General features: G+C 43.8%; 1 protein-coding gene across 1 annotated transcript in view; it reads left to right on the forward strand.

Moving 5' to 3' along the window:
* The window catches only part of Pik3ap1 (phosphoinositide-3-kinase adaptor protein 1), a 114515-nt gene that overhangs the window by 57448 nt on the left and 31581 nt on the right, over positions 1-25486 (forward strand). The window contains exons 3-8 of the mRNA XM_042689588.1: positions 842-978; positions 2492-2636; positions 3342-3484; positions 3626-3758; positions 6602-6798; positions 8757-8946. Coding sequence (XP_042545522.1) covers positions 842-978; positions 2492-2636; positions 3342-3484; positions 3626-3758; positions 6602-6798; positions 8757-8946 — 945 coding nt within the window. The remainder of the gene's footprint in view (positions 1-841; positions 979-2491; positions 2637-3341; positions 3485-3625; positions 3759-6601; positions 6799-8756; positions 8947-25486) is intronic.

The raw sequence follows: 25486 nt of genomic DNA on the forward strand, positions 1-25486 counted from the left end.
TCTAGTGTTCCACATTCTTAAAGGTATTTTTTGTTGTCAGTGTTCTAGATTTCAGCCATTCTAGTAGATGTGTGGTTGTGTCTCATTGTTGTTCTAATTTGAATTTTCCTAATGACATATGATATGTATCAGTTTTCATGTACTATTTGCTGTCTGTATATAGTGTCTCACACACACACACACACACACAATCTTGAATGTAGTTTTACCAGGAGGCCTGCCAACAGTAGACTGTGGAAGAGCCCCTGCTTTGATGGGTTTCAGCATCTGAGCCATACCCCACATGTCTGCACATTCCTGCTGTCCATTCCAAATCTGGAAGCTCTAAGCTTTGTAGTGCAGGTGTTGGCTGTGGTATTGATTTGGAAACTGATCTAAGTCTTGTTGAAAATATTTGTTTCTCACTGTTGCTGGCAGAAGAGGGATATTGTCTAGACATGACCCTGATACCTTGTGGCTTTCTGGAGATTTCTTATTTTTTGTTCTGAGTAGGTAGCTTCTTCTTGACCTCCCTTTCCTTGTTTACCCTTCATCCCTTCAGAAGTTCTGACAGGAAGTTTCTAGAAGTCAATTGGTTGAATACAGACTTGTTGGCTTCAAACTTTTTGTCTTCCCCTCCACATTGTTCTTTTGCAGTCACCCTACTCTGAGCCCTACATGGTGGTTGATTTTTCTCCACTGGACCAACTTTTGTAACTTCCAGAGTTACTTTCTTCAGCTTGAATTTGTGTGACTTCATAGATATCTCCTGTGTGTGATGGTTGGGGCTCTGGTGCAGCGGAGCATGCCCACCATCTCTCCTTCCTTCCATTCCCATTCAGTTGTGTCTTCCATTCTGTAGATTCTGGCTGTGACTCAGTTACCGACACTGAGCCTGAGGACGAGAAGGTCCTTCCCCACTCCAAGCAACTGAGCCTGCCATCGGAGACCACGCCTGGGAACCTGATGGTGGTGCAACCGGATCGGATTCGCTGTGGGGTAGGTATTCTGGGGATGGAGGGGTCTGGTAGATCCATGTCAGAACAGGGGCTTTGCAAATGGACACCTCTGTTTGAGTAAAGAAGGAAGTTCTTATATTGAACCTCACTAAAGTTATAGTCATCCCTTGGGGCTTCCTGTGTGGAATCTCATTACCTTGGCTTTGAACACACCTTTAAGCCAAAAGGAAATGAGCCAGGAGTATAACACACCATCGATCTCAGACTTCTATTTCATTGGTTAATAACATAGAACATGAGAGAGACCAGCACACATGAACATTACCAGATACTTACACCACCTTGCAGTAGAAGTCGAAGGAAGAAGTAAGGTGTGCTTGGAGCTTGCTTCTATGTTAGTTGACCACTAGCTTGGCCCAAGGGAGTGCTTTGAAGCTTGATGGCTGCAACTCACTGTCCAATATCTCTTGCTACAAGCATGGATAAATGCCCCGTGACTAACACTTTTAGAGGGGGGCATATAATAGGTGACTTGAATGTCATGACCTAGTGAGCCACTGGCATTTGAATCCTGTCAGGTGAACAAATTTTCCATTTTCTTTCCTTTCCTGATAAGAAATGTGTGGTGTTTCTGTTAGTCTGGAGAATTAAAATGCTTTCTTTGTTGATACAAGTCCGTTGCTAAACTGTACTGTAGGTTCCTGGTACATCTGACATGAGAGTGGGCCATGTGGAGTGTGGGAACTGGCACATGTGAGTGTTTTTCTGGAAGCTGAGGACACTAGACATGGGGCAAGGGCTTCCCATATGGGAGTTTCCAATTGCTTCTTTAGACTCCATTTGACTCACAGGCATGTTTAGCTTGGACTTAACAGTGTTTTAAGTATTAGACATCAAATCTGTCTTTCCAGCTTCCAGAATCTGAATATGGTATTAGTAGGTCTCAGTCACTAGCTAGGGCTGAGTGCCCTTTGGTTGGTACACTCTTCCTCCAGTGTCTGGTCCCCATAATTCTCTGTTTGTTTGTTTGTTTGCTTGTTTTTGTGGGTCATGGGGCTTGAACTCAGGACCTGGGCACTGTCCCTGAGCTTTTTCACATAAGGCTAGTGTTCTACCACTTTGAGCCACAGAGTCACTTCCAGTTTTCTGGTGGTTAATTGGAGATAAGAGTGCTATAGACTTTCCTGCCCAGGCTGGGAACTATGATCCTTGATCTATGGTCCTCGGATCTCAGCTCTTAAGTAGCTAGGATTACAGACATGAACCACAGAGGCAGCCTCTCTGTTCTTTATAATCAGCCCATTTCCCACTCTCCCCTCCTGGCTTGGCCTGGCCTGGCCTGACCTGTGTCACTTTCCCATGACTGAATCTTATCTTCTGTTGAGGTTACAGGGTGCCTGTGTTGGATGGTGTTTGAAACCAAAGCATACTGAGCCTAGCTGGTCTGGGCCATCCTCACTAGAGAGATCTCAGGTTTGGGGAGCTGAGGACACAGAGCCTAGTAACCTAAGAATCCAGAAGGGAAAGAGACCATGACCTGTATCCTGTTCCAGGCCCAAACCACTGTGTACATCATTATGAGATGTAAGTTGGATGACAGGGTGTCGACGGAAGCCGAGTTCTGTCCTGAGGATTCTCCATCGGTCAGAGTGGAAGCCATACTAGAGAATGAGTACACAATTTCCGTGAAGGCTCCTGGTAAGCAACCCCATGGTAACAGGATAACCAGATGCTTAATTCCTTCTGAAATAGTGCTGAGCTATAACTTATCAATAAGCTATACCACCACCAGCATGAGGCCTTGGCACTTTCATTTTGCCAATGTGGTTTAGTTTTGAGCCCATTATTTTAATTGTATTTCCTTGATTACGAGGAAGGTTGAGTGTTTTTCCATGTTCTCTACTGTTGCATTTCCTCTTTTGTGAATCGAATCTTTGTGGTTTTGTGTATTTTTAACTTATTTCTTTCCCCCTCAAAACCCCTTCCGGTGGTATAGACTCCACACGTAGTATTGACAGCAGCAGAGCGAGAGGGCGAGTCTGCTCACCCAATGAGGTAGAAACAGTGTCACCTTACAGGATCTCTCACCTTTGGCAGCCACTGGTCTTTATAGAAAGTTCCTTAAGTCACGTTTTCCTTGAAGTCCCCGGCCAACAGAAAAACAGATGCAAATCCCTCAAAACTTAAATTACAGACTGAGTGAGAAGAGCTGTTCTGCAATGTGTTGGCTTGTTCACCTTCTCCTTCCACCCTTCCCTCATCTCCCACCCCAGCTCACCTCCAAGGACTTTCTTCCACGACTTATTTTTTTCCTACCAGATGGATCATCTCTATCCAGGATACCTTGTCATGGGATCTTTGATCTTCCTGGGCATTTTATATAGTATCTTTTCTTCTGTTCAGATCTTTCATCTGGGAATGTTTGTCTGAAGATATATTCTGGTGACTTAGTGGTGTGTGAAACCATTATCAGCTATTACACTGACATGGAAGAAATTGGGAATTTATTGTCTAATGCTGCAAATCCTGTGGAGTTCATGTGTCAGGTAAAGATGCTGAATGGCGATCTGAGCTTTTGGGGGGGGGTGCATGTTTTGTCTGTGGCTTTTTAGCCTTCAATCTGCCAGGCAGGAGACAACTAGATTTAAAACTATCTTCACCATTTTTTTCTTCCAAATTTAATTTAGGCCTTTAAAATTGTGCCATACAACACAGAAACTCTGGATAAACTGCTAACAGAATCCTTGAAAAACAACATCCCTGCAAGTGGACTGCACCTCTTTGGCATCAACCAGCTGGAAGAAGAAGATATGATGACAAGTAAGTCAACAATCAAATATCAAGACTAGCCAGCAGGGGGCAAATTTCAGCCTGTGGTACCAGCATCCAGTCAAGTACCTGCTGCTGCTGCCTGCTCTATAGTCTATCCTGTGAGAAAGATCTATGCTTTATAGGGTAGCTAGAGATTCTTCTCTACAACTCTTGACTATAGCCATGCATTGCTTAACAATGTGGATGCCTTCTGAGAAATGCAGTTAGGCAATTCATCTTTGTGTGAGCCTCATACAGTGTGCTTATACAAACCCAGATGGTATAGCTTGTTGCATGGCTAGGCTATTAGGAACATAGGTATGGTGTAACCTATTGCCTCTAGGGCCAAGGTGAACAAAATGGCAGGAGATTAAATCAAGCACAAGAGAGCATGATGCAATGAGGAGTCACAGTGAACACACCAGAGACAAGTCTGCTGCCCATGTAACCCACTGTACTATTTTACAGTACATTTTAAAAATGAGTAGCAGAACAGCCAGGCGCCAGTGGCTCACGCCTGTCATCCTAGCTACTCGGGAGGCTGAGATCTGAGGATTGCCGTTCAAAGCAGCCCAGGCAGGAAAGTCCATGAGAATTTATCTCCAATTAACCAACAGAAAACCAGAAGTAGCACTTTGGCTCAAAGTGGTAGAGCACTAGCCTTGAGCTGAAGAGCTCAGGGACAACACTCAGGCCCAGAATTCAAGTACCATGATTAAAAAAGAGAGAGAGAGAGAGTAGTAGAATAGTCTAAAATAATGATTTAAAAGCATAGGCTCAAAGCATGGGTCAAGTGGTAGAGCACCTGTGTAGCAAGTGTAAAGTCCTGAGTTCAAATCTCAGTACCACCAAGAAAAAAAAATTTGTAGTTTAATAAATCCATAAACCAGTAACTTTATCATTTGCTTTTTTTAAAATGCCAGTCCTAGGGCTTGAACTCAGGGCCTAGGTGCTGTCTCTTTGTTTGCTCAAAGCTAGCACCCTACCACTTGAACCACAGTTCCATTACCAGCTTTTTGGTAGATAACTGGAGATAAGAGTCTCACAGGCCTTTCTGCCCAGACTGACTTCAATCTATGATCCTCAGATCTCAGCCTCCTAAGTAGCTAGGATTTCAGGTGTGGCCACCAGCACCGGCTTCATTTACTATCCTTTAGTATTATGTGCTGCACAAGTTGTAATGCTATGTTTTTATAGGACTGGGAGCCAGGTGGGTTGTTCATACCAGCATCATCACAGCATCGTAGGAATGTGTCGTGCTGTGATGTTACAATGACTACAGTGTTACTAGAGGTTAGGAAACATTTAGCTTCATTTCAATCTTACAGGACTTCTAACAACAGAAGTTGTTATTAGGCAAACATGGATGAACGTCCACATAGGGTTTCCACTTTCCCATTTTTCTTCTAGATAGAATTTAAACCCCTCAGCCTGAAATCAAGCCCTTTCCACCCCCCCACTCCCCGCCCTACCCCCCATATGTTGCCACCTTCACCTCTCTTCACCAAGAAAAAAAAAATTGTAGTTTAATAAATCCATAAACCAGTAACATTACCATTTACTTTTTTTTTTAATGTCAGTCCTGGGGCTTGGCTTCTCTGCACTGCAGCAGGTCTGAACTCTCACCTGTGTCTTGCTGCTCTACTCATAACAAAGCAGTTTCATTGTCCCTGTCTTGGTGGCCATTTACCTGACTACCTTCTTTTTACCTCCTTGTAGCAACTTAGGTAGCATTTTCTCAGTTCCACCACCTGCTCTGGCCTCCCTTGGCCTATTGGGGCCTCTGACTCTCAGAGCTGTGTGTCTTTTTTGTTATGCTGTCAGCACACTGAGGGGGTGGCTCTGTTCCCAAGGGGCTGGGTCCTTCTATGCTCTAAACAAATATTTGTCCCAGTTGGGAGCAGCAGGACCTTGTGTACATGGGGCGTGGCCAGAATTGGGACAATCACACCACTTGCATGAAGACAGTGCCGGGTGCTCTGGACAGGATGCCTGCTGGCGTGTTCCTGTGGGCACCATTCCCCCTGCTCACCACGGAGACACTGCCTAATAGAACCTCTGCCTGCATTCCATCCATTCGAAGCCATTTTTGGGCCTCTCTTTTTGGTTGCCTCTCCCCATGTAGTGTGCTTGCAATACTTCACATAGCTGCTTCTACTTTCCAATATTAAACTTGGGGTTCAGGGGAGAGCATTTCAATATATATCTATTTTCTTAGCATACTTATTACACAATTGAAAATACAAGCTGGAGGTGATAGGTTCTCTCTCTGTCTCTCTCTCTCTCTCTTTCTGTCTCTCAATCAGCAGAAAAAATTTAAAACATTCCAGGCTTTGCAGAGAAAAACAAAACATGACTCTTGCTGTACTTTGTGTGCTATGTAAACCCTTAGAAATCAGCACATTTTGGAGCTGAGGGGTATGGCTCAGTGATACCATACTTGTATCTGGTAAGCTTAAGGCCCTGTTTTGATCCCATGCACATGTGTGTGAGTGCACATGTGTGTGAGTGCACATGTGTGTGAGTGCACATGTGTGTGTGTGCACGTGCACACACACACACACCACCTTTTGAAAGACTACTATGTCTAAGAATTTTCCTAATCTGTTTAGAGACAGAAAGTAGGCTATCAGTTACTAGATCTGCTAATTAATTAAAATATGATTCCCTTTGTCATATGAGTAGATGATCCTCAGCAGTGCCTCACAGGAAGCTGTCAGATGTTAGGCCAACCAATAACTAATGACTGAGTGCCTACTGGATGCCTTGCTTAGGCCTAGTACCTTCATCTCTGTGAATAAAGGTGCCTTCATTCCTACCTGTCAATTAAATTCTCCTCTATACCTTTTCAGATCAGAGGGATGAAGAACTACCTACCTTGTTGCATTTTGCTGCAAAATATGGGCTGAAAAACCTCACTGCGTTGTTGCTCACCTGCCCAGGAGCTCTTCAGGCATACAGCGTGGCCAATAAGCACGGCCACTACCCCAACACCCTAGCTGAGAAGCATGGCTTCAAGGACCTGCGGCAGTTCATCGATGAGTATGTGGTAAGGTCAAGGCAAGAGTGGTCTCCCCATTGAAGATGAACTGTGTGGTTCTAGGGCTGCCTTTCCATCAAAGATCTATAAGATTTAACCTCTAGGATGTCTTCATCTGCCTCTTCTGGCAACAGGCAGTGTATATGGAGGGCCCTGGAAATGGAGATGAGCCCTGAAGTCATGTAGTCTTGGGACCCAATTCTTGTATATACTTGGTAACCAGGTGACTTTGGGGAAAACACCTATTTTGCCTTGTTTCCTCAAATGTAGAAAGATCCTACTAGTTCTACTCAGAACTGTTTTGAGGATAAAATGAAGTAATGTATGTGAAACATTCAAGTTAAAGAATTGACCTCAACAAGAATTGACAAGGAGGGGCTGGGAAGGTGGCTCAGTGGTAGAGTGCTTGCTTTGTATGCATGAGGCCCTGGATTCGATTCCTCAGCACCACATAAGCAAAAAGAAAAAGCCCGAAGTGGCACTGTGGCTCAAGTGGTAGAGCGCTAGCCTTGAGCTGAAGAGCTGAGGGACAGTGCCCAGGCCCAGAGTTCAGGCCCCACGACCAGATCCAAAAACAAAAAAAAGAATTGACAAGGACATTCATATAATGAGTCAGTTGAAGGTTGATGCTCCCAACCCACTTCCCCATTCTCTGACTCTATCAACCTCCAAGGTCTTTGGTGGCTTCCTTGACCATCTTCAGGTCCAGGTGAATGGTATTAGGATTGGTTCTTCCTTATAGGGACCACAATGAGGCTCTGGCACTGAAGGAATATCAGGGAGTTCAACCATAAGACCTGATAATCACTGACTAGCCTCTCTTTTTGACCCTCTGCCTGGGTCTGACCTCAAGACAAGTAGACACACCCAGCTCATCTGTACTTCTTGTCTTTCCTAGACCATTGACTTCTGGGTTCTTCTCTGAGTCTGATCTCACCCCATGCCTATGATTTGTTCCATGCCCTAGTATTGACTCTGTACTCTTGGAAGCAGCCACTCCTTTCTGGTTTTCTTCTTCCTTTGTAGACACACAAAGGGAGCACAGCAGGAGTCATGCTTTGTTTTTCTCTACAAAGCCTGGAGCACTTTAAAATGTTTCTGCTGATTGAGAGAGAGAGAGAGAATCTACCCTCTCCAGCTTGTATTTTCAATTACATAATAAGTATGCTATGAAAATAGATACATAGTGAAATGCTCCCCTCTGAACTCCAAGTTTAAGATTGGAAAGTAGAAGCAGTTATGTGAATGATAGCAAGATGATAGCAGTGTGACCTTTATGACTTCTGATGTCCTTCTCAGGTATCTAGAAACTGAAGAAACTTCTAGAAACTGAGACGTACTTGGAAGAGCCTGCCAGAGGGTCAGGGTTTGCCCTGAAGGTGTTCCCTGGAGATTGCTAGCTGCATATGTGCAGGAACATTTTCATGCAACCTTATCCACCCCACTGCATTTCAGTGCAGCAGCGCACGAAAGGCCACAGCCTTTGTATTATTTGTTCCCTTTTAAAGATGTGGGATGTAGTAAAAAGTTCAATGCCAAGATTATATATAAGCTTTGTGCTCAAGCCCTAAGGTTTTCTAAGCTTAGTTTTTTCCCTTTCTCAAGCAGTATGGAAAGGCTGGAGTGAGATAACTTGTGAGCCTATACTTAGCATTGAACTTGACTCCTAAGAAACACTCATGAGGCAGTAACTTTTTAATTCCTATCCTCTAGTCACTGAACTAATTTAGTCAGTATTTCTTGAATGCATAAGACACATATTAGGGAAAGATAGGAAGATTAAGAAAAATAATAATGAAGCAAGAGAAGAAAAAAAGGCACAAACCTGACCTGAAGGAGTTCTTAGTCAGATAGGGAGCGCAGAAGCAACTGTGCCTGGCTTCCTATGCCTGGCAGGCCACTCCGGCCCTGATGCAGCCCACTCAGCTAGGTGCCACAGCATGCCATGGGCCTATCTTCTCTTGCAGGAGACTGTGGACATGTTGAAGAGCCACATTAAAGAGGAGCTAATGCAGGGGGAGGAGGACAACGCTGTGTATGAGTCCATGGCCCACCTGTCCACAGACCTGCTCATGAAATGCTCCCTCAACCCGGGCTGTGATGACGAGCTGTACGAGTCTATGGCAGCCTTTGCTCCAGCAGCCGCTGAAGACCTTTGTAAGTAACCCAGGCCACTTCTGCTTCCATTCTTCTGCTGGTTCATAAAAGGGAAGTCCCTTTCATCCAGAAAGATAAAGATTCTGTGTCATATAGTGTCACATTTGTAGTCATCTGCTGTGGCAAGCAGAATCCTCCAAACTTCCTCTGCTGTGACCGCTAGGAGAGTCTGCCTGGAAGTCATGAGTCTGATGACATGGCCTCAAGATAGACAAACTCAAACAGGGCTCAAAGCCCCAGCAGCCCCAGTGGGCCTGTTTTAGGACCATTTGTAAGGTCCCCTTTACTATCCATCAGGAGATCCATGTATAATAAAGCCCACTCTTAGAAATCAAATACATTGCCCTAGCCAAAATGCAGAAGAGACGTAAGGGGAGGAGACATGTTTGGCATACCTGCCCATGATGGCATATGAAATCATCTTGTGCAGATGCCACACACACAACCAGTCTTAGCTGCTCACTGACACATCTATTTTTTTTTGATGACTCAAATGCTGCAAGTAACACTGGCATCAACACTTAGGTTTTCCTTAATGTTAAACAATTCTCCACAATTTCGTAGTAACTGAATTTCTGAAAAATTCAGTGTATGCAAAAATAAAATGTGTTAATATATGAAATGGTGTAAGTTCTAGGCTCAGAAAATTATAAGTAGGTTTTCTAGAAGAGAGGAAGCAGTCTGAATTCATTGAGCTAGTGTAGAGTAAATTTACTTCCAAAATAGGCATCACAGCATGATTTTCCTCATAAACTATTTAACAGATGTTGCCCATTTTTGGTTCTTATTTTTCTAATTTTAAAAATAATATATGTTTGTAAAAACCTTAAATAAGGGTGGATAAAGAGAAAAACTTAAAATAGGAATAGAATTGAGTGATACAAGTTTCTATGATTTTCAACCATTATAACATTGGTAATAGTTTGGTAGGTATATTTTTTTCTGTCTTGATCCTTATATCCACTGACATTAGATTAGAAGACACGTACACATCTATACAGAATTGTACAAATATGTGCACATATATCATGAGCAGTTTTTTTTTCTAACATCTTCGTCTATCTAGAGGGTCATGGTGGATATATTTCTTTGTTGTACAGGGCAGGGCTGTCCCATACTTTGCCAGTTTATCTATTTGTCATTGTCTCTCCTGATAAATGTGTGATGATAATAATCAAAAACACTCTTGTAGCCGGGCACTGGTGGCTCACACCTGAAATCCTAGCTACTCAGGGGATTGAAATCTATGGTTCGCAGTTTGAAAGCAGCCCAGGCAGGAAAGTCCGTGAGACTCATCTCTAATGAACAACTCAGAAAAGGCCGGAAGTAGCACTGTGACTCAAGTGGTAAAGCGGTAGCCTTGAGCAGAAGAAACTCAAAGACAGTGTCTAGGCTTTGAGTTCAAGCCCCAGGACAGTCCTCTCGCCCCCCCCCCCCCACCAAACAACAACAACAACAAAAACACCAACAACAGGAAAAATACTCGTAGATCTTCAGAACATCCTCTAGGGGCAGTGTGCTACCCTTGAAAGTTGCTGTTTATTGTAAATGATGTTGGGTTTCAGTGCACATGCTGGTGGTAAGAACCACACAACGGGCTCTCTTACTGATGTTTACAGACATTCACTATCAGGTACTCAGCACTCCAAAGCTCTGCCACAAATTCGCCCTCTTTCCCTCTGTGCCCAATTCATAGATTCTAGAAAGTCAAGACAAATATCCTCCAATGTCACTTCAAAACGGAAGGGCTTTCTGGAATGGCTACACTGAATACTGCTACCTTTTCAGGGCTAGTAGAGAAGTAAGCCTGTATGATGTGGGTGGTGGGTGTTAGACATTTGCTAGTCTTGGAACATTCCTTTGGGATGAAGGGTGGGTAAGCCCCCTTTTAGCACCTAAGATGCAGACCAGAAGCATTAGTGGAAGCTCTTTCAGAATGAGCTATGGCCTGGCAGAGAGATGAGAAGCAAAGGCATTATCCCTACTATCCACAGCCTTTATCACATTGAATAATGAGATGCCTACACTTTATGGAAGGGGAAATAGAGGCAACAGAGTGATTAAACAATTTTCCCAAAGTCTCACAGACAGTAAATCTGACAGAGACTAGATTTAGATTCATTTCTCTGTCCCTAGGACCATATTCTTTATCCCAGGCCAGAAGGCTTCACCTAATATGGAGAATTTGGTCCTGATTTTCTTTTTTTTTTTTTTTGGGTCCGGTCATGGGCCTGAACTCTGGCCTGGGCGCTGTCCCTCAGCTCTTCAGCTCAAGGCTAGCACTACCACTTGAGCCACAGCGCCACTTCCAGCTTTTTTCTTTTTGTTTATGTGGTGCTGAGGAATCGAACCCAGGGCCTCCTGCATGCAAGGCAAGTGCTCTACCACTGAGCCACCTTCCCAGCCCCTGGGTCCTGATTTTCTTTAGGAAACACTTGTCCTCTTTAGCTGTATTTCTCTGGTGTATGGCTCCAGAAGTAAGATAAATGAAGCCACCTCTGGCGATGGACAATGGCCATGGTAGTGTTGTGTGTAATTCCAGCACTGGGGAGGCAGAGGCAGGAAGAAGGGAGGAGGATGGACTAGACTAGGCTACACAAACAGCAATAACCACCACCACCAACACACACACACACACACACACACACACACACACACACACACCATCACTCTCTGGCGCCCCCTGCCTAGGTTTATCCAATCATCCTCATACACAGCTTACATTTCTAGAGCATCTACTTGCCTTTCCTGGGTGTACAGTTCTTTCCTGGGGATACATGGTCAAAGACTAGTCCTTTCTGTTGTTGAACAGGGACTCTTTCAGAAAAGAATACTTGGAAAACTACCAAGAAAACTACCCACTGGGAATCCAGAGAGTGTGCATCCATTCTGCCCTGTCCTGTAGTTATAGAAATAGCTCCAGAAGTGTTGAACAATCAAGGTTAAGTGCCCACTTCAATGGCAGGGAGGGTTGACAAGTCTTCATACTTGTTAGCCCCTGGATTCTTCAGCTCAGGGATTCCTCCATTACCTGCATGGAATCCAGCAGAGAATGCTAAAGGTGTTCCTGCCATCACACGTCATCTGCAGGTCCCCTCAACAGAAGAAACAGCAGCAGAATACTATGGGCTAGACTACCCACGGGCATATGGAGAGGCATGCCATAGAATGTGTTGTTGTTTGGATGGAGAATGAAACCCGGAACATTTTTTTTAATTTGCCAGATCATATAAATCTGAATTTTCTGACTGTAGACATGATTTGGTTTGTGATTGTTGCTATTCCTGTTTCTCTTGGGTTTAACTTGGACAAAGACTGTCCGACTGATGCAGCAGCTTGGGCATGGGGAAGAAGCATTCATTTTACGGACAGCGCCTGTCTATGTGTGGAGCTGGCCTGGGTCAGAAGGAAGCAGGTTAGAAAACAAACGGATACATAAGATGCGTATTGCGACTCTACCCAGAGCAGTGATAACTCAGAGTCTCTGGCAGTCCTTTAAAGTCCACTGACTGCCTTTATCTCTGCTGTCTTATTGGACTGTCCTTGGGCTTGGTAGATAGAATTAGCTACATTTTACAGGGGAGATAGTGAAGCCTCCAAGATTTAGTAGCATTCTTAAGTCATATCAAGGCAGGACTGAATCAGGAATTGGAGTCTTTGCTTTTGCCACCAGCAAGTCTGTCTGCTGCCCCTCGGAGGTCGAGAGGCCTTCCTGGCCACCCTGCTGGGGTCTGCATTTGCCCACCCTGGGCTGGACACTTTACAGGAGCTATTTCTAAAGTCTAAGAAGATGAAGGTTATTTACATGATGACAACTCTTAAAAGCTGAAAGTCATCATATTAGGGACCCAGGGTTATATCTACTGTCACTCATCCACTTAACTCAAGGGGCAAGCATTAGAGAGTGCAAGGCTTTTGGCCAAGATTCCCTAACTGGTCTTGAGGCAAATCTGCCTCTTTCTGGCTTAACTTTGGGTCCCCTTCACCAAAGGGAAATTCAAACAACCACTGAATAGGGAAGTTATAGTGTTGAATGTAGGGGAGCTGGGAGGAGATGTTAGGGTCTAACCCTAAGATTTTATGATTTTTTTTTTTTTTTTGCCAGTCCTGCAGCTTGAACTCAGGGCCTGGCAACTGTCTCCAAGCTTCTTTTTCTCAAGGCTGGCACTCTACCACTTGAGCTACAGCACCACCACTTTCGTCTTTTTCTGTTACTGTGGTACAGAGGAATCGAACCCAGGTTTTCGTGCATGCTAGGCAAGCACTCTACCACTAAGCCACATTCCCAGCCCAGGTTTTCTGATTTTGACCCAGTCTAGTCTCCACCCGAACTTGTGTGAGCACTCTCTCTCTCTCTCTCTCTCTCTCTCTCTCTCTCTGTCTTTAGTTTAGATATGCTGCCACCAGGTGGTGGTAACTACGTGTCTTTTTTTTTTTTAATCAGACCTTCACCTTTGCTCCCAGTTCTCTTCAGATTTTTTTTTTTTTAATTCAGGCCCTACAAATTTAAACAATTAGCTTCTCTACATAGGAAAGGAATGCCTCTATTAAGGAGATGTTTATGCAAACAGTGAATAAAAATCAAGGCAAACCTCTCTTGGAAGTGTTTCCTTGGTTAGTTCTTTTGTCTCTGCCCTTACCTTTGTGAATAATGTGCAGGTCCTAGTGGTCCTTTGATTTCGATTACTTGTTTCATTTGAAAGCTTTAGCTGGTAATCAGTCATTCTCTGAGGCTCTTATAAGGAGGCTGTGGGAGCTAGTGCAGGCAGGCCCTTTTCCAGGCTGTTTCCAAGGTAATTCACTGGTGGATTATAGTTTGCTTACATATCTCACAGGCTTATCTTTCTTCCATAATAGAAGGGAGCCAGAGGAGTAGTATCCTGCTACAAGAAACTGCAAATGCTCAAGGGTCTCTCTAATGAGACCGGAGTGCTCTTCAGCTTCATGTTACCCTAGATAGAAGTTTTCCTTCCACCCCCTACCCCCAGCCCTCCCTCATAGTTCTGTAGCAGCTCAGGTTTGCATGTGGCAAAGAGCTGCCTTGCCCATAGCTAACTGGCTGGCTTCCTCTGCAGTCTCCTTAGTAACTAGGATCTTGTTACAGATTTTCTCCAGGAGTTCATGGCGTCTTTATTGGAATGTTCTGATTATAGCCCCCTCTAAGAGCAAAGTCCTCCTAGGCTGGGGAGCACAGTTAGGTACTATGAGTAACCCACAGCACAGCTCCCCATAGATCTGAATCTAAGCAAAATCATTAAGTGACTGGTTTGCTTCTGCAACATGTTGCCTATCTTGTCTGCAACTTTTCCTTCAGGACCCTTCCTTCCTGTGGCTGTAGAGGCTCTCTCCTCTTTTGGCTATTCTTTTGGGAAAGATTCTGGTAGCACTGGGTCAGGACTGGTGGTATACCAGCTCAGAGAGAGCTCCCACAGAAGCACGGCTGTGACTCAAAGAGGTTTATTTCCCAATGCTTTCACTCCTGTGGAAGTGCAGCCCTGTGTTAGGGACTTAGACAGTTAATGAAGACAATGGATTGAATGTTTTAAGTCAGTAAGATGAAAATCCTCACCACCAGCAGCCCTGCCTGTCTCCAGACCCACACATCTTATGGCTCTGCTTTCCTGGAGGCATTGTACAAGGGTCAGCTTAGACCCTGGTTACTTACATGTTTCTCTGGTTAAGCTTCGGCTTAGGAAATATGTCTAATGCCTTTGTATCATCTCTAGTGCCCAGTGCAGTGCTGTTTACAACAGGTGGTCACCTGGTTCTTGAATTCAAGGTACTAGGGGGGAAAAAAAGACATAACCCTAGATTTTGTGGAAGTCTATGAGAAGTCTTTGTGGAAGGTATGGGATACTTTATGGATATTCCGATGCCAATTATTCACTTTACTGACAGGTAGTTATGAGCCATTGTCTCATATGGGACGTGTCAGAAGGACAGTAAACTCCTGAGGCTGCTCCAGGCTGCCTTTTCTGTCCTGTCCCCAGGCGATCTCTGCTCCTTCTGCCTATATTGCTCTTCTTTTTCCTCTGCTTGAGTAATGCCAAATTCCCTCACAGAGCCCAAACACCACCATATGCATGCATTCATTTCTTGATGTTATCATTAGTTTATGCACTCACTCATTCATCCATTCAATACATACTTATCACACCTTTCCTAAATCCAAGTCATATGTGCCTGGTGGTGAGCAGTTAGTAGGCAAGCTGGCATGATCCCACGCTTCTGGAGTTTATATTCTACTGGGAGATCTCAGTAATAAACAAAAATACCTGGTAGTTAAATATATATATCCACACACTGTGGCAGTGCCATGCACTGGAGGAAAAGGATGCTCTGCTTTGAGAATGCAGACAAGGATCACATGGCTTAGCAGGTTGCAGTCCTCCGACTCCGTTACAGATGTGTCCCAGGGACTAGTTCCTTCATGGAGCAGGATTTATGTGTCAAGTAAGAAAACCATGGAGCAGACTTGTTTCTCCTAATCTTTCCATTCCTAACCCTTCTTTTTTATATTGCCAAAGCCAGCCATCACTTCTTAGCTCTTCTTAGCTCCTCTGATTTCAGACTGCCTTTCCCTGTGTGTGTTTGTGTGAGTGTGTGTGTGTGTGTGTGTGTGTGTGTGTGTGTGTGTGTGTGTGTGTGTGTGTGTATCTGTCTATCTCTGTCTTTCCTATTACTTCTCCATCTGGGTATGATAAAGTTGGTTTTTATTGACTTTGATAGTTAAGCCATTCCATTATATTTGGGTGTTAATGAAGCCAACCAAGTTTCAAGTCATCATCAGATGTGTTTTTCTTGCTGCTCCTTGCTCTTCAGTTCTTTCTTTTTGGCTACAAAAGATAGTTACTAGTCTGTTGGCCTTTCTTTTTTTTCTCTTGGTCATGGAGCTTAACCTCTGGGCCTGGGCACTGTCTCTCAGGTCTTCAGCTCAAGGCTAGCGCTCTACCATTTGAGCCACAGCACTACTTGCAGTTTTCTGGTGATTTATTGGAAATAAGAATCTCATAGACTGTCCTGCCCGGGCTGGCTTTGAACCATGATCCTCAGATTTCAACCTCTTAAGTAGCTAGGATTATAGGCATGAGCCACCCGGTGCCCAGCCTGTTGGCCTTTCTCAAAGAACTGTCTTTCAGTAGATGACATTTGATTATATTACACACTCCGACTGTGTTCTGCATTAAATTAATCACCTATGATCTGTAGCTAATACTAAATGGTCTAGATTTATGTCCCATGAGAAGACTTCTATAGGGGATCTTTGGGAATGCATTATCTCTAAATCAGGTGCCCTCTGAGGTGTTTTTTCATCTTGCAATCTGTTCGTGGTCTAACTCAAGCTGTTCTTGCCCTCCAAGGTGCTCTTTCATCTCGCATTGTGGAAATGGATCATTGCTGACCAACTCAAGGTCTGCCACTGCTCCTTCAGGAGGAGGCTGTGACTCAGAGGCTTCTCATTGTTATTGTTTTTCTCTGCTGAAATGAAAGAACTTTGTACTTTCTTCTTTAGGCTAGTAGGTTTCTATGCCTTTCAGTTTATTTTTAACTTACAAGTGATGAAGGTCAAGTGCTTGGAATCTGAAGTGCAAACCACGAGCATCCAAAAATACAGGGATTTGTTGTCACTGCTTCCTTCAAAAAATACCCTTTGTCTGGAAAAATACCCTTTGCCTTCAGAATTTTTTTATGTATTCCATCACTCCTGTGTAATTCATTGTCCTTCTGGGTTATATGTATATAAAAAGTTGTCAAGTCCACACGAGAATTGTCAACATACAGGTACACACAAAGAATCGTTAAGAGGTCCTATTACTTACTGATTCCAAACAACTAGAAAAATTTAAATGTATTATTATAGAAGTAATATCTGAGCTGAGTGCTTGTGGCTCACTCCTGTAACCTTAGCTACTCAGGAGGCTGAGATCAGAGAGTCACTGTTTAAAACCAGCCCAGGCAGTAAACTCCATGGGACTTTTATCTCCAGTTAACCACCATAAAGCCAGACATGAAGCTGTAGTTCAAGTGCTATAGCACCAGCCTTGAGCATAAAAAGCTAAGCAAGGCCCTGAGTTCAATCCCCAGCATTAGAACACACACACAAAAGTAATATCTGTATTAGGACTGCCTAATACAGGTATGATAAATTAGAAAATAATGCTTTAAAGTATATTTTGTTATCTTTAAGGTAGTTGTACCAGTTGCCATTCAACAAAGCAGCTTATGAATGCAATGGTTTTACATTTAATATTACATGCCAATGCCAGTTGGGCCAGTTTGGAGTACCGGGGTATTGAGCAAGATCATGAGGCTAGAAAGAAAGCTGTGATCAATTAACAATGCTTTCTGTGAATACCTACAGAGAGAGGGGTGGAGGCCCTGGTGTCTAGCTGCTGTTAACAGGCCCAACTCAAAAATTTACATATGTTATAAAGGATATTGAATCTCTTTCTTTGTAATGTAAAAGGAAAGAAAATTATTTTAAGTCATTTTCCCTAAGGTAGCACACATATGCAGAAGACCCCACGGAGACCAGATCTGCACCAGGATAGGCTGCCCAGGCTGTGTGAACTTGGTGGTTTCCTATCCCTTTGTCTCTTTATCCTCTTATGGGAAGAGATTCATGTGGCTGACAGTGTCTAGCATGTGGTTCCTTCTGGCCATGTGTGTGCACATGCTAGATTAGTGGTAAAGGGGAAATGAGTTAAGGTTGCTAACAGACAACCTTGAGACTAGGAAATATCCTACATTTGCTGGTGTGGTCTATGTAATCATAAGGGTCCTTAAAAGAGGAAGCTACAATTTCTGGCTTGACACTGCTGGCTTTGAAGATGGAAGAAGCAGCATGCAGGTACCCTCTCAAAGCTGCAAAGAGACAGACGCTTCTATGAACTTCCTGAAAGGGAATGTACCCTGAGAAACTTTCACGTTTACTCAGTGGAATCCATTTCAGACTGCTGGACTATAGAACTATTAGATGAGAAAGTTATGCTGTTGTAAGTGGTAATCTGTCATAGCAGCCATGGAAAACTAACATGCCCACAAAGTTGCCTCAACATAGTAATATAGAATGATGACCATGAGTACTTGGGGCCTGGCATTATTGCTAAGCATTTTCTAAGCCTGTCTCAACTGGCCCATCCTATAAGCAGGAAGGGAGGTGGTTTAATCCCTGCTTTACAGAGGAGGTTATAGAGGCTTATCAATTGACTTGCCTAAGGAAACAGAACTTGTTAAGAGTTGGAGCTGGGATGTGAAGCTGGAGCTCCAGAATAGCAAAGTCCATACTTCTGGCTAGGATGTCAATCTGCACAGTTATTTAGTAACCAGTGTTCTGGGCTTCTATTGTGTGGGCTCAGCTTCTCTGACTTACTTATGTTTGCCCTGAATATAGACTGTTTTGTTGGCAACAGCCCTCATCAGTGCCTTACTTGCCTTCTCCTGTATTTGTATACTCCCTTCTTCCTCTTCCCTGCACCCTTGCCTAATCATGGCTGTTCAGCTCTGTGTTATATCCTCCAACTCTAGGCTCTGTCTCCAAGATCAGACTCTACCTGTGATCCTAGCTGTGCTAAGTGGACCAGCAGGGACTGAAGAGCTGCTAGTACGGCCTTAAGGCATTGGTTCTTTGCTAAGCCCACTAAAAATGCATGTGCCTAGGAAGGTGCAAAGCATATGGACACAGGGTCTTTTAAGCCTAGGCTGTAGTACAGTCTTGGCAAAAGAGACAAGAAAGCTTGAACTCAGAGCCACCATTAAAAAAAAAATCTCACTAAACTCATTTGTGAGTCAGGGTTCCTAACTTTGTTTGTTTTTGGTCATGGGGCTTGAACTCAAGACTTATAGTGTCTCTGAGCCTTTCTGCTCAAGGATAGCACTCTACCACTTTGAGCCACAGCTCCACTTCCAGTTTTCTGGTGGTTAATTGGAGATAAGAGTCTCATGGACTTTCCTGCCAAATCTGGCTTCAAATCTGATCCTCAGATCTCAGCTTCCTGAGTAGCTAGGATTATAGGCATGAGCCACAGTGCAAAAGAGCTCAGGGACCATGACCAGGCTCTAAGTTCAAGACCCATGACTGATGAGAAAAATAAATTTAAAAAAATATGGGTAAATGAGCTAAGTAGACATTTCTCAAAAGAAAATACAAAAATGTCCATGAAAAAATAAAAAAAATGCTCAATATTACTAATCAGGGAAATGCAAATCAAACCCCCATTTGAATAAATATGATAAAAAATACAAAAAAATAAATTCTGGCAAGGATTTGGGGAAAGGAGAACTGTTAGATTCTGTTTATAGGAATGTAAGTTATTGTAGCCATTATGGAAAACAGTATGTGGGGATTCCTCAGAACAAAAGCAAACCAAACAAAAAACCTAAAATAGATCTGCCATATGATCCAGCAATTGCACTTCCAAAGCACATGAAATCAGTATGTTGAAGAGGCACTGGATTTCTCATTTCCTGCAGGGTTAGTCATGACTGTCAAGGCATAGAGGTGTCTTATCAGTGGATGAATAAAGAAAGAAAAGGTGTCATAAATGCACAATGAAATATTACTGATCTATGAAAAGAATGAAATCCTGTCATTGTGACAACATGGGTGGAACTGGAAGGACTATGTTGAGTGAAATATTCCTGGCACAAAAGGAACAATCCTCCATGTTGTCACTCCCATGTATAAGCTACAACAGTTGATGTCCTAGAATAGAGTGTGAAATGGTGATCACTAGAGGATCGAAAGGAAAGGAAGTGGGGAGATGAGACAAAAGGAGACTAGATAATGGATTCCAAAATACAGTTATAGGGAAAAATGACCTCTGGCATTCTAGTTAGTAGAGTGGCCATAGTTTGTAACAATTTACTATACATTTTATGAAGAACAAAAGGAGTTCAAAGATTCCTAGAGTTCAAGCCTCAGGACTGGCAAAAAAAGAAAAAAAAAAAGGTGGGGAAGGTGTGTGTGCTCCCAACACAGAAATGATAAATGTTTAGAGGTGGAAATGCTGGGAAGTGGCTGTGGCTGAAGTGGTAGACTGCTTGCCTTGAGCAAAACTCAGTGCCCAAGTCTTGAGTTCAAGCCCCACAACCACCACAACCACCATCACCACCAACAAAAGTATTTCTTTGCTGGGGATTTAGCTCAGTGGAAAAGCGCCTGCCTGGCGAGTACAAGCCCCTGAGTTGGGTCCTCAGCTGGGGGGTGGGGGAGCGGGGAAGCTATAAAAGAACTTTAGGGGTTGGGAAGGTGGCTCAGTGGTAGAGCGCTTGCCTTGCAAACACAAGGCCCTGGGTTTGACTCCTCAGCACCACAAAAGTAGAAAAAGCCGGAAGTGGCTCAAGTGGTAGAGTGCTAGCCTTGAGCTGAAGAGCTGAGGGAGAGTATCCAGAACCGAGTTCAAGCCCCACGACTGACTAAAAAAAGAAAAAAGAAAGAAAGAAAGAAATGCTGTGACCTTATTTGATCACTACACAATGTATGTGTGTATTAAATTGATACTGTAATCCATAAATGTGTGTGTGTGTGTATGTGTGTGTGTGTGTGTGTGTGTGTTGATCCTAGGTCTTAACTTACAGCTTAGACACTGTCCCTGTCCCTCAGTGTGTTTTTTTTTTTCTCTCTCAAAGCTAGTGCTCTACCACTTGAGCCACACTTCCACTCTGGTTTTTTGTTGGTCAATTGGAGGCAAGAGTCTCATGGACTGTGCCGCATGGGTTAGCTTTGAACTGTGATCCTCAGCTCTTAGTCTCCTGAGTAGTTAGGATTAGAGGAATGTGTTACCTCTGTCTAACTAATATAAACAGTTATTATCTGCCAGCTAAAAAAATTTATGGTGCTAATGATAAAACCCAGGGCTTTGTACATGCTATTCAGTTGCTATACCACTGAATTACATCCTCAGACATACAATTTTAAAGTGTAAATTGAGTATTCTTTTATGAATTGCTCTCTGCTGAGGAGATTAGGTTGGATATAGGGTTTAATAATAAAAATAGTGATAGTAGGGAGCTGGGCGTGGTGACACATGCCTGAAATCGTAGTTACGTGGGAGGCAATGATCAGAAAGAAAACAGTTAGAGGCTAGCTTGGTTAAAAAGTTAGTAAGAACATCTCACCAAATAAGCTGGAAATGGTAGGATGTGCCTGTACTCCCAGCTATGTGGGAGGGACAGGTAGGAAGATTATAGTCTAAGGTTGGCCCTGGGCAAGAATTCAAGAACCTGTCTCAGAAATAAGGAAAGTTTAAAAAAAAAAAAAAAAAGGCTGGGGGTATGGTTCAAGTGATACAGTGCTTACCTAGCAAATTGTAAGGTCCTGAGTTCAAACTCTACTACTCCTCCCCAAATACTACGACTACTCCTATTACTAGTACTATAGTATTCACCTAAAACTTTGCATATGCTAGGCAGTCTTATACACTTTTGGCAAGCTTATTATTCAGTACACATGAAAGCACTGTGCGATACAAACTACCATCACCATTTTATGGACAGAAAAAGGGAAGCTCAGAGGACTGAAACAACTTGATCCAAGACAATTATGGACAAAGACTTAATTTAACAGCTATCATTTCCTCTTTGCCAGAGAATGTGACCTTTGGTTGACTTCCTAGCTCTGTTACCCAGGTAACTTGATAAGAGCCAAATGTCAACTGTTTCTAGGCAACATAACTCATGATAAAAAATGACCCCTGATGTGTCTCGTTCTATCTGGATATGAGAGAAGCTGTACGTAAACTGACAACACTTGAAAAGACCCATGCTTGGGGTTTCTCGGAGGGCAATGATTCTGGCATGTGTCTTGGAGGTGTGATAAAATGGCACTCCTGCCAGGCACTGGCGGCTCACACCTGTAATCCTAGCAATTTAGGAGGCAGAGATCTAAGGATTGTGGTTCAAAGCCAGCCCAGGAAGGAAAGTTAGTGAGGCTCTTATTTCCAATGAACCCCCAGAAAACTGGAAGTAGAGCTGTGGCTCAAAGTGGTAAAGTGCTAGCCTTGAGCAAAAGAGCTCAGAGATAGTGCCCAGGCCTCAAGTTCAAGCCCCATGACTGACAAAGAAAAAGAAGAAGGAAGGAAGGGAAGGAGGAAGGGAGGGAGGAAGGGAGGGAGGGAGAGAGAGATAGAGAGAGAGAGGGAGAGAGAGAGGGAGAGAGAGAGGAAAGAAGGAAGGAAGGAAGGGAGGAAGGGAGGGAGGGAGGGAGAGAGAGAGAGAGAGAGGGAGAGAGAGAGGAAAGAAGGAAGGAAGGAAGGGAGGAAGGGAGGGAGGGAGGGAGGGAGGGAGGGAGGAAGAGAGGGAGGGAGGGAAGGAGGGAGGGAGGGAGGGAGATGGTATGCTGGTGGGCTTTTCCCCAGTTTGGCCTCTGAACTGCCTGCTGTGATTCTCAGCTCCTTGCACTTGGGCTTCTGTTATATACCAGCACTGTCCTAAATGAAGAAGGCTTTTTGACACTGTGATGCTGGCCTGGCTCCTATGTCCTTCTACGTAGACTGATGCCAAGCATGATTATCTTATGAGTTTCAAAACTCCATTGGACCTTAAAAGACTAGCTGAGGGCTGGGAAGGTAGCTCAGTGGTAGGGTGCTTGTTTTGCATGCATGAGGCCCTGGGTTTGATCCCTCAGCACCACATAAGCAGAAAAAGCCGGAAGTGGGGCTATGGCTCAAGTGATAGAAACTTGAACTTCAAGCCTTGAACTGAAGAGCTAAGGGACAGAGCTCAGGCCCAGAGTTCAGGCTCCACAACCGACCAAAAAAAAAAAAAAAAAAGACTAGCTGATGGCTGGGCGCTGGTGTTTCAAGCGTGTAATCCTAACTACTCAGGATGATGAGATCTAAGGATCACAGTTCAAAGCCAGCCCAGGAAGGAAAGTTCATGAGACTCTTATCTCTAATTAACTATCCAAAAGCCAGGAATGGAGCTGTGATTCAAGTGGTAGAACACTAGCTTTGAGCCAAAAAAAAAAAAGATTTTCTTAGGGACAACACCAGGCACTGAGTTCGAAGAGATGGAAAACTCAAAGCTGGTCCTTATGCATTTTTTTTCTTTTCTTTTTTTTTTTTTTGGTCCAGTCATGGAGCCTGAACTCTGGGCCTGGGCACTGTCCCTCAGCTCTTCAGCTCAAGGCTAGCGCTCTACCACTTGAGCCACAGCGCCACTTCCGGCTTTTTTCTTTTTGCTTATGTGGTGCTGAGGAATCGAACCCAGGGCCTCTAGCATGCAAGGCAAGCGCTCTACCACTGAGCCACCTTCCCAGCCCCATGGTCCTTATGCATTTGAAGCAATGCACAAGCTAGAAATTATGCTAGATCTCTGCTACACACACACACACACACACACACACACACACACACACACACACACACACACACACACACACACACACACACAGCCTCAGGCCTAAGTAGGCTGCTTAATTCTAGAAGGTCAGGAGTTCACATTTAGCAGAGCCTAGTTTGTCTGTTTGCAAAATCAGGCTCTTAATGGCCAATTTAGATGTGACTGTAAAATAAAAAGATTTCTTTTTCACAGATGGCTCCTTTAGTACTGCCTGGATCATTTTAGTACGTATGCATACTCTACAAGTGTCCTTGGAAGGTGCTTGTCTGGTAGGGGTTGAGGGGAAGGAAGAAGCTTAGCCTCTGCTGAGTTACACTTACTTTTGCTGCTGCATTTCCTCTGCCTCCTTTTCTCATTTACTGTCTTTTACAAAAATTATTTTGGCCAGACCCCAGTGGCTCACACCTGTAATTCTAGCTACTCAGGAGACTGAGATCTGAGGATCACAGTTCAAAGCTAGCCTGAGCAGGAAAGTCCGTGAGACTCTTTTTTTGTTGGTCATGGGGTTTGAACTCCGGGCCTAGGCGCTGTCCCTCAGCTCTTCAGCTCAAGTCTAGCTCTCTACCACTTGAGCCACAGTGCCACTTCCGGCTTTTTTTCTGCTTATGTGGTGCTGAGGAATCGAACCCAGGGCCTCATGCATGCAAGGCAAGCGCTCTACCACTGAGCCACCTTCCCAGCCCCCTAAAATAACTTTTATCCTTAGAGGGAAGTTACAAAAAATACTGGAGTTCCTGCATCCCTTTCACTCAGGTTTAATTAACCATAGGACAAAGGTCACAGTGAAGAAATTACTTTAGTAGCATACTTTTAGCCAAGCCTTGTTCAGATTTCACTGACTTGACACTCATCTTCTGTTCTAGGATCCTGTCTAGGTTCTTCCAGTGCATTGTTTTTTTTTTTCTCCTTAAACTCTGAAGCTCTTCTAATCTGAGACAGTTCCTCAGTCTTTGTCTGGACACTCGGAAAGAGTGCTTTATTGAGTGCCCATCAATTTGAGTATGTCAGTGTCCCCATAATTGGACTGAAGTTACGAATTTTAGCAAGAGTGCCATAGCAATATTGATATGACCTTGTCAGTACATTGGATCAAGGAGTCTTGATATGTCTGCCACTGGGGCATATTCTTTTATCTTTTTTTTTTTTTTTTGAGGTGAACAGTGCCAGAAACAGAATCAGGGCCCAGTCCATACTAGCCAAGAACTCTAAATTCATTTATTGATTCAATATTTTTCTTTTGGTGGTACTGGGTTTTGAACTCAGGGCATTGATCTTGCTAGGCAGGCACTCTACCAATAGTGCCATGCCTCAGACCTTAAATATAAATTCTTATCAGAAAAAATTAAATATTAAGGTAATCCCAGATATGTTTTAGGATCTTTTCATCCACCCCAATCTCTCTGCAGCCTATGTTGTAGAATTTAGAGGTGACAAGAGTGATTGTGAGGGGGCTGGGAAGTTGGCTCAGTGGTAGAGTGCTTGCCTTGCATGCCAGAGGCCCTGGGTTCGATTCCTCAGCACCACATAAGAAAAAAGAAAAAAGCCAGAAGTGGCACTGTGGCTCAAGTGGTAGAGCGCTAGCCTTGAACTGAAGAGCTGAGGGACAGCGCCCAGGCCCAGAGTTCAGGCCCCATGACTGGACCCAAAAAAAAAAAAAAGAGTGATTGTGATTCACATAACTGGTCCCTCATTTAGAGATTTTACACTAGAGGATACAAAGCTACATTATATCCAGTGTAACATGTCTACTACAAAAGGTTAAGTAAGGAAGCCAGTTCCTGCTTTGTGTGTATCTAGGATAAGAGGCCAGGGTCACATCAACAGGATCACAGTGTTTCTTCCTTGAATAGGTTAAAAAATACAAAAATCTCCTAAAGCAAATAGCTCACACCTGTATGCAGGAAGCTAAGCTCTGAGGATCATGGTTCAAAGCCAGTCTGGGCAGGCTTTCTAGGGAAAATCTTTGAGACTCTTATCTCCAATTAACCACCAGAAAAGGCAGAAGGGGGCTGTGTGGCTCAGGTGATAGAGCACTAGCTTTCAGCAAAAGCAGCTCAGGGATAGAGTCCAGGCCCTGAGTTCAAGCTACAGGACCAGCACCAAAAAGACCACAAAAAACTTTTCGCCATTCCTTATCTTCATCTTCTCAGTTTCCAGGAAACTGTTGGTCCTACTTTCTTTTCTTTTTTCTTTTCCT

Source organism: Dipodomys spectabilis, unplaced genomic scaffold (assembly GCF_019054845.1).
Source record: "Dipodomys spectabilis isolate Male_0828 unplaced genomic scaffold, ASM1905484v1 ptg000125l, whole genome shotgun sequence".
NCBI classification, from domain to species: Eukaryota; Metazoa; Chordata; class Mammalia; order Rodentia; family Heteromyidae; genus Dipodomys; species Dipodomys spectabilis.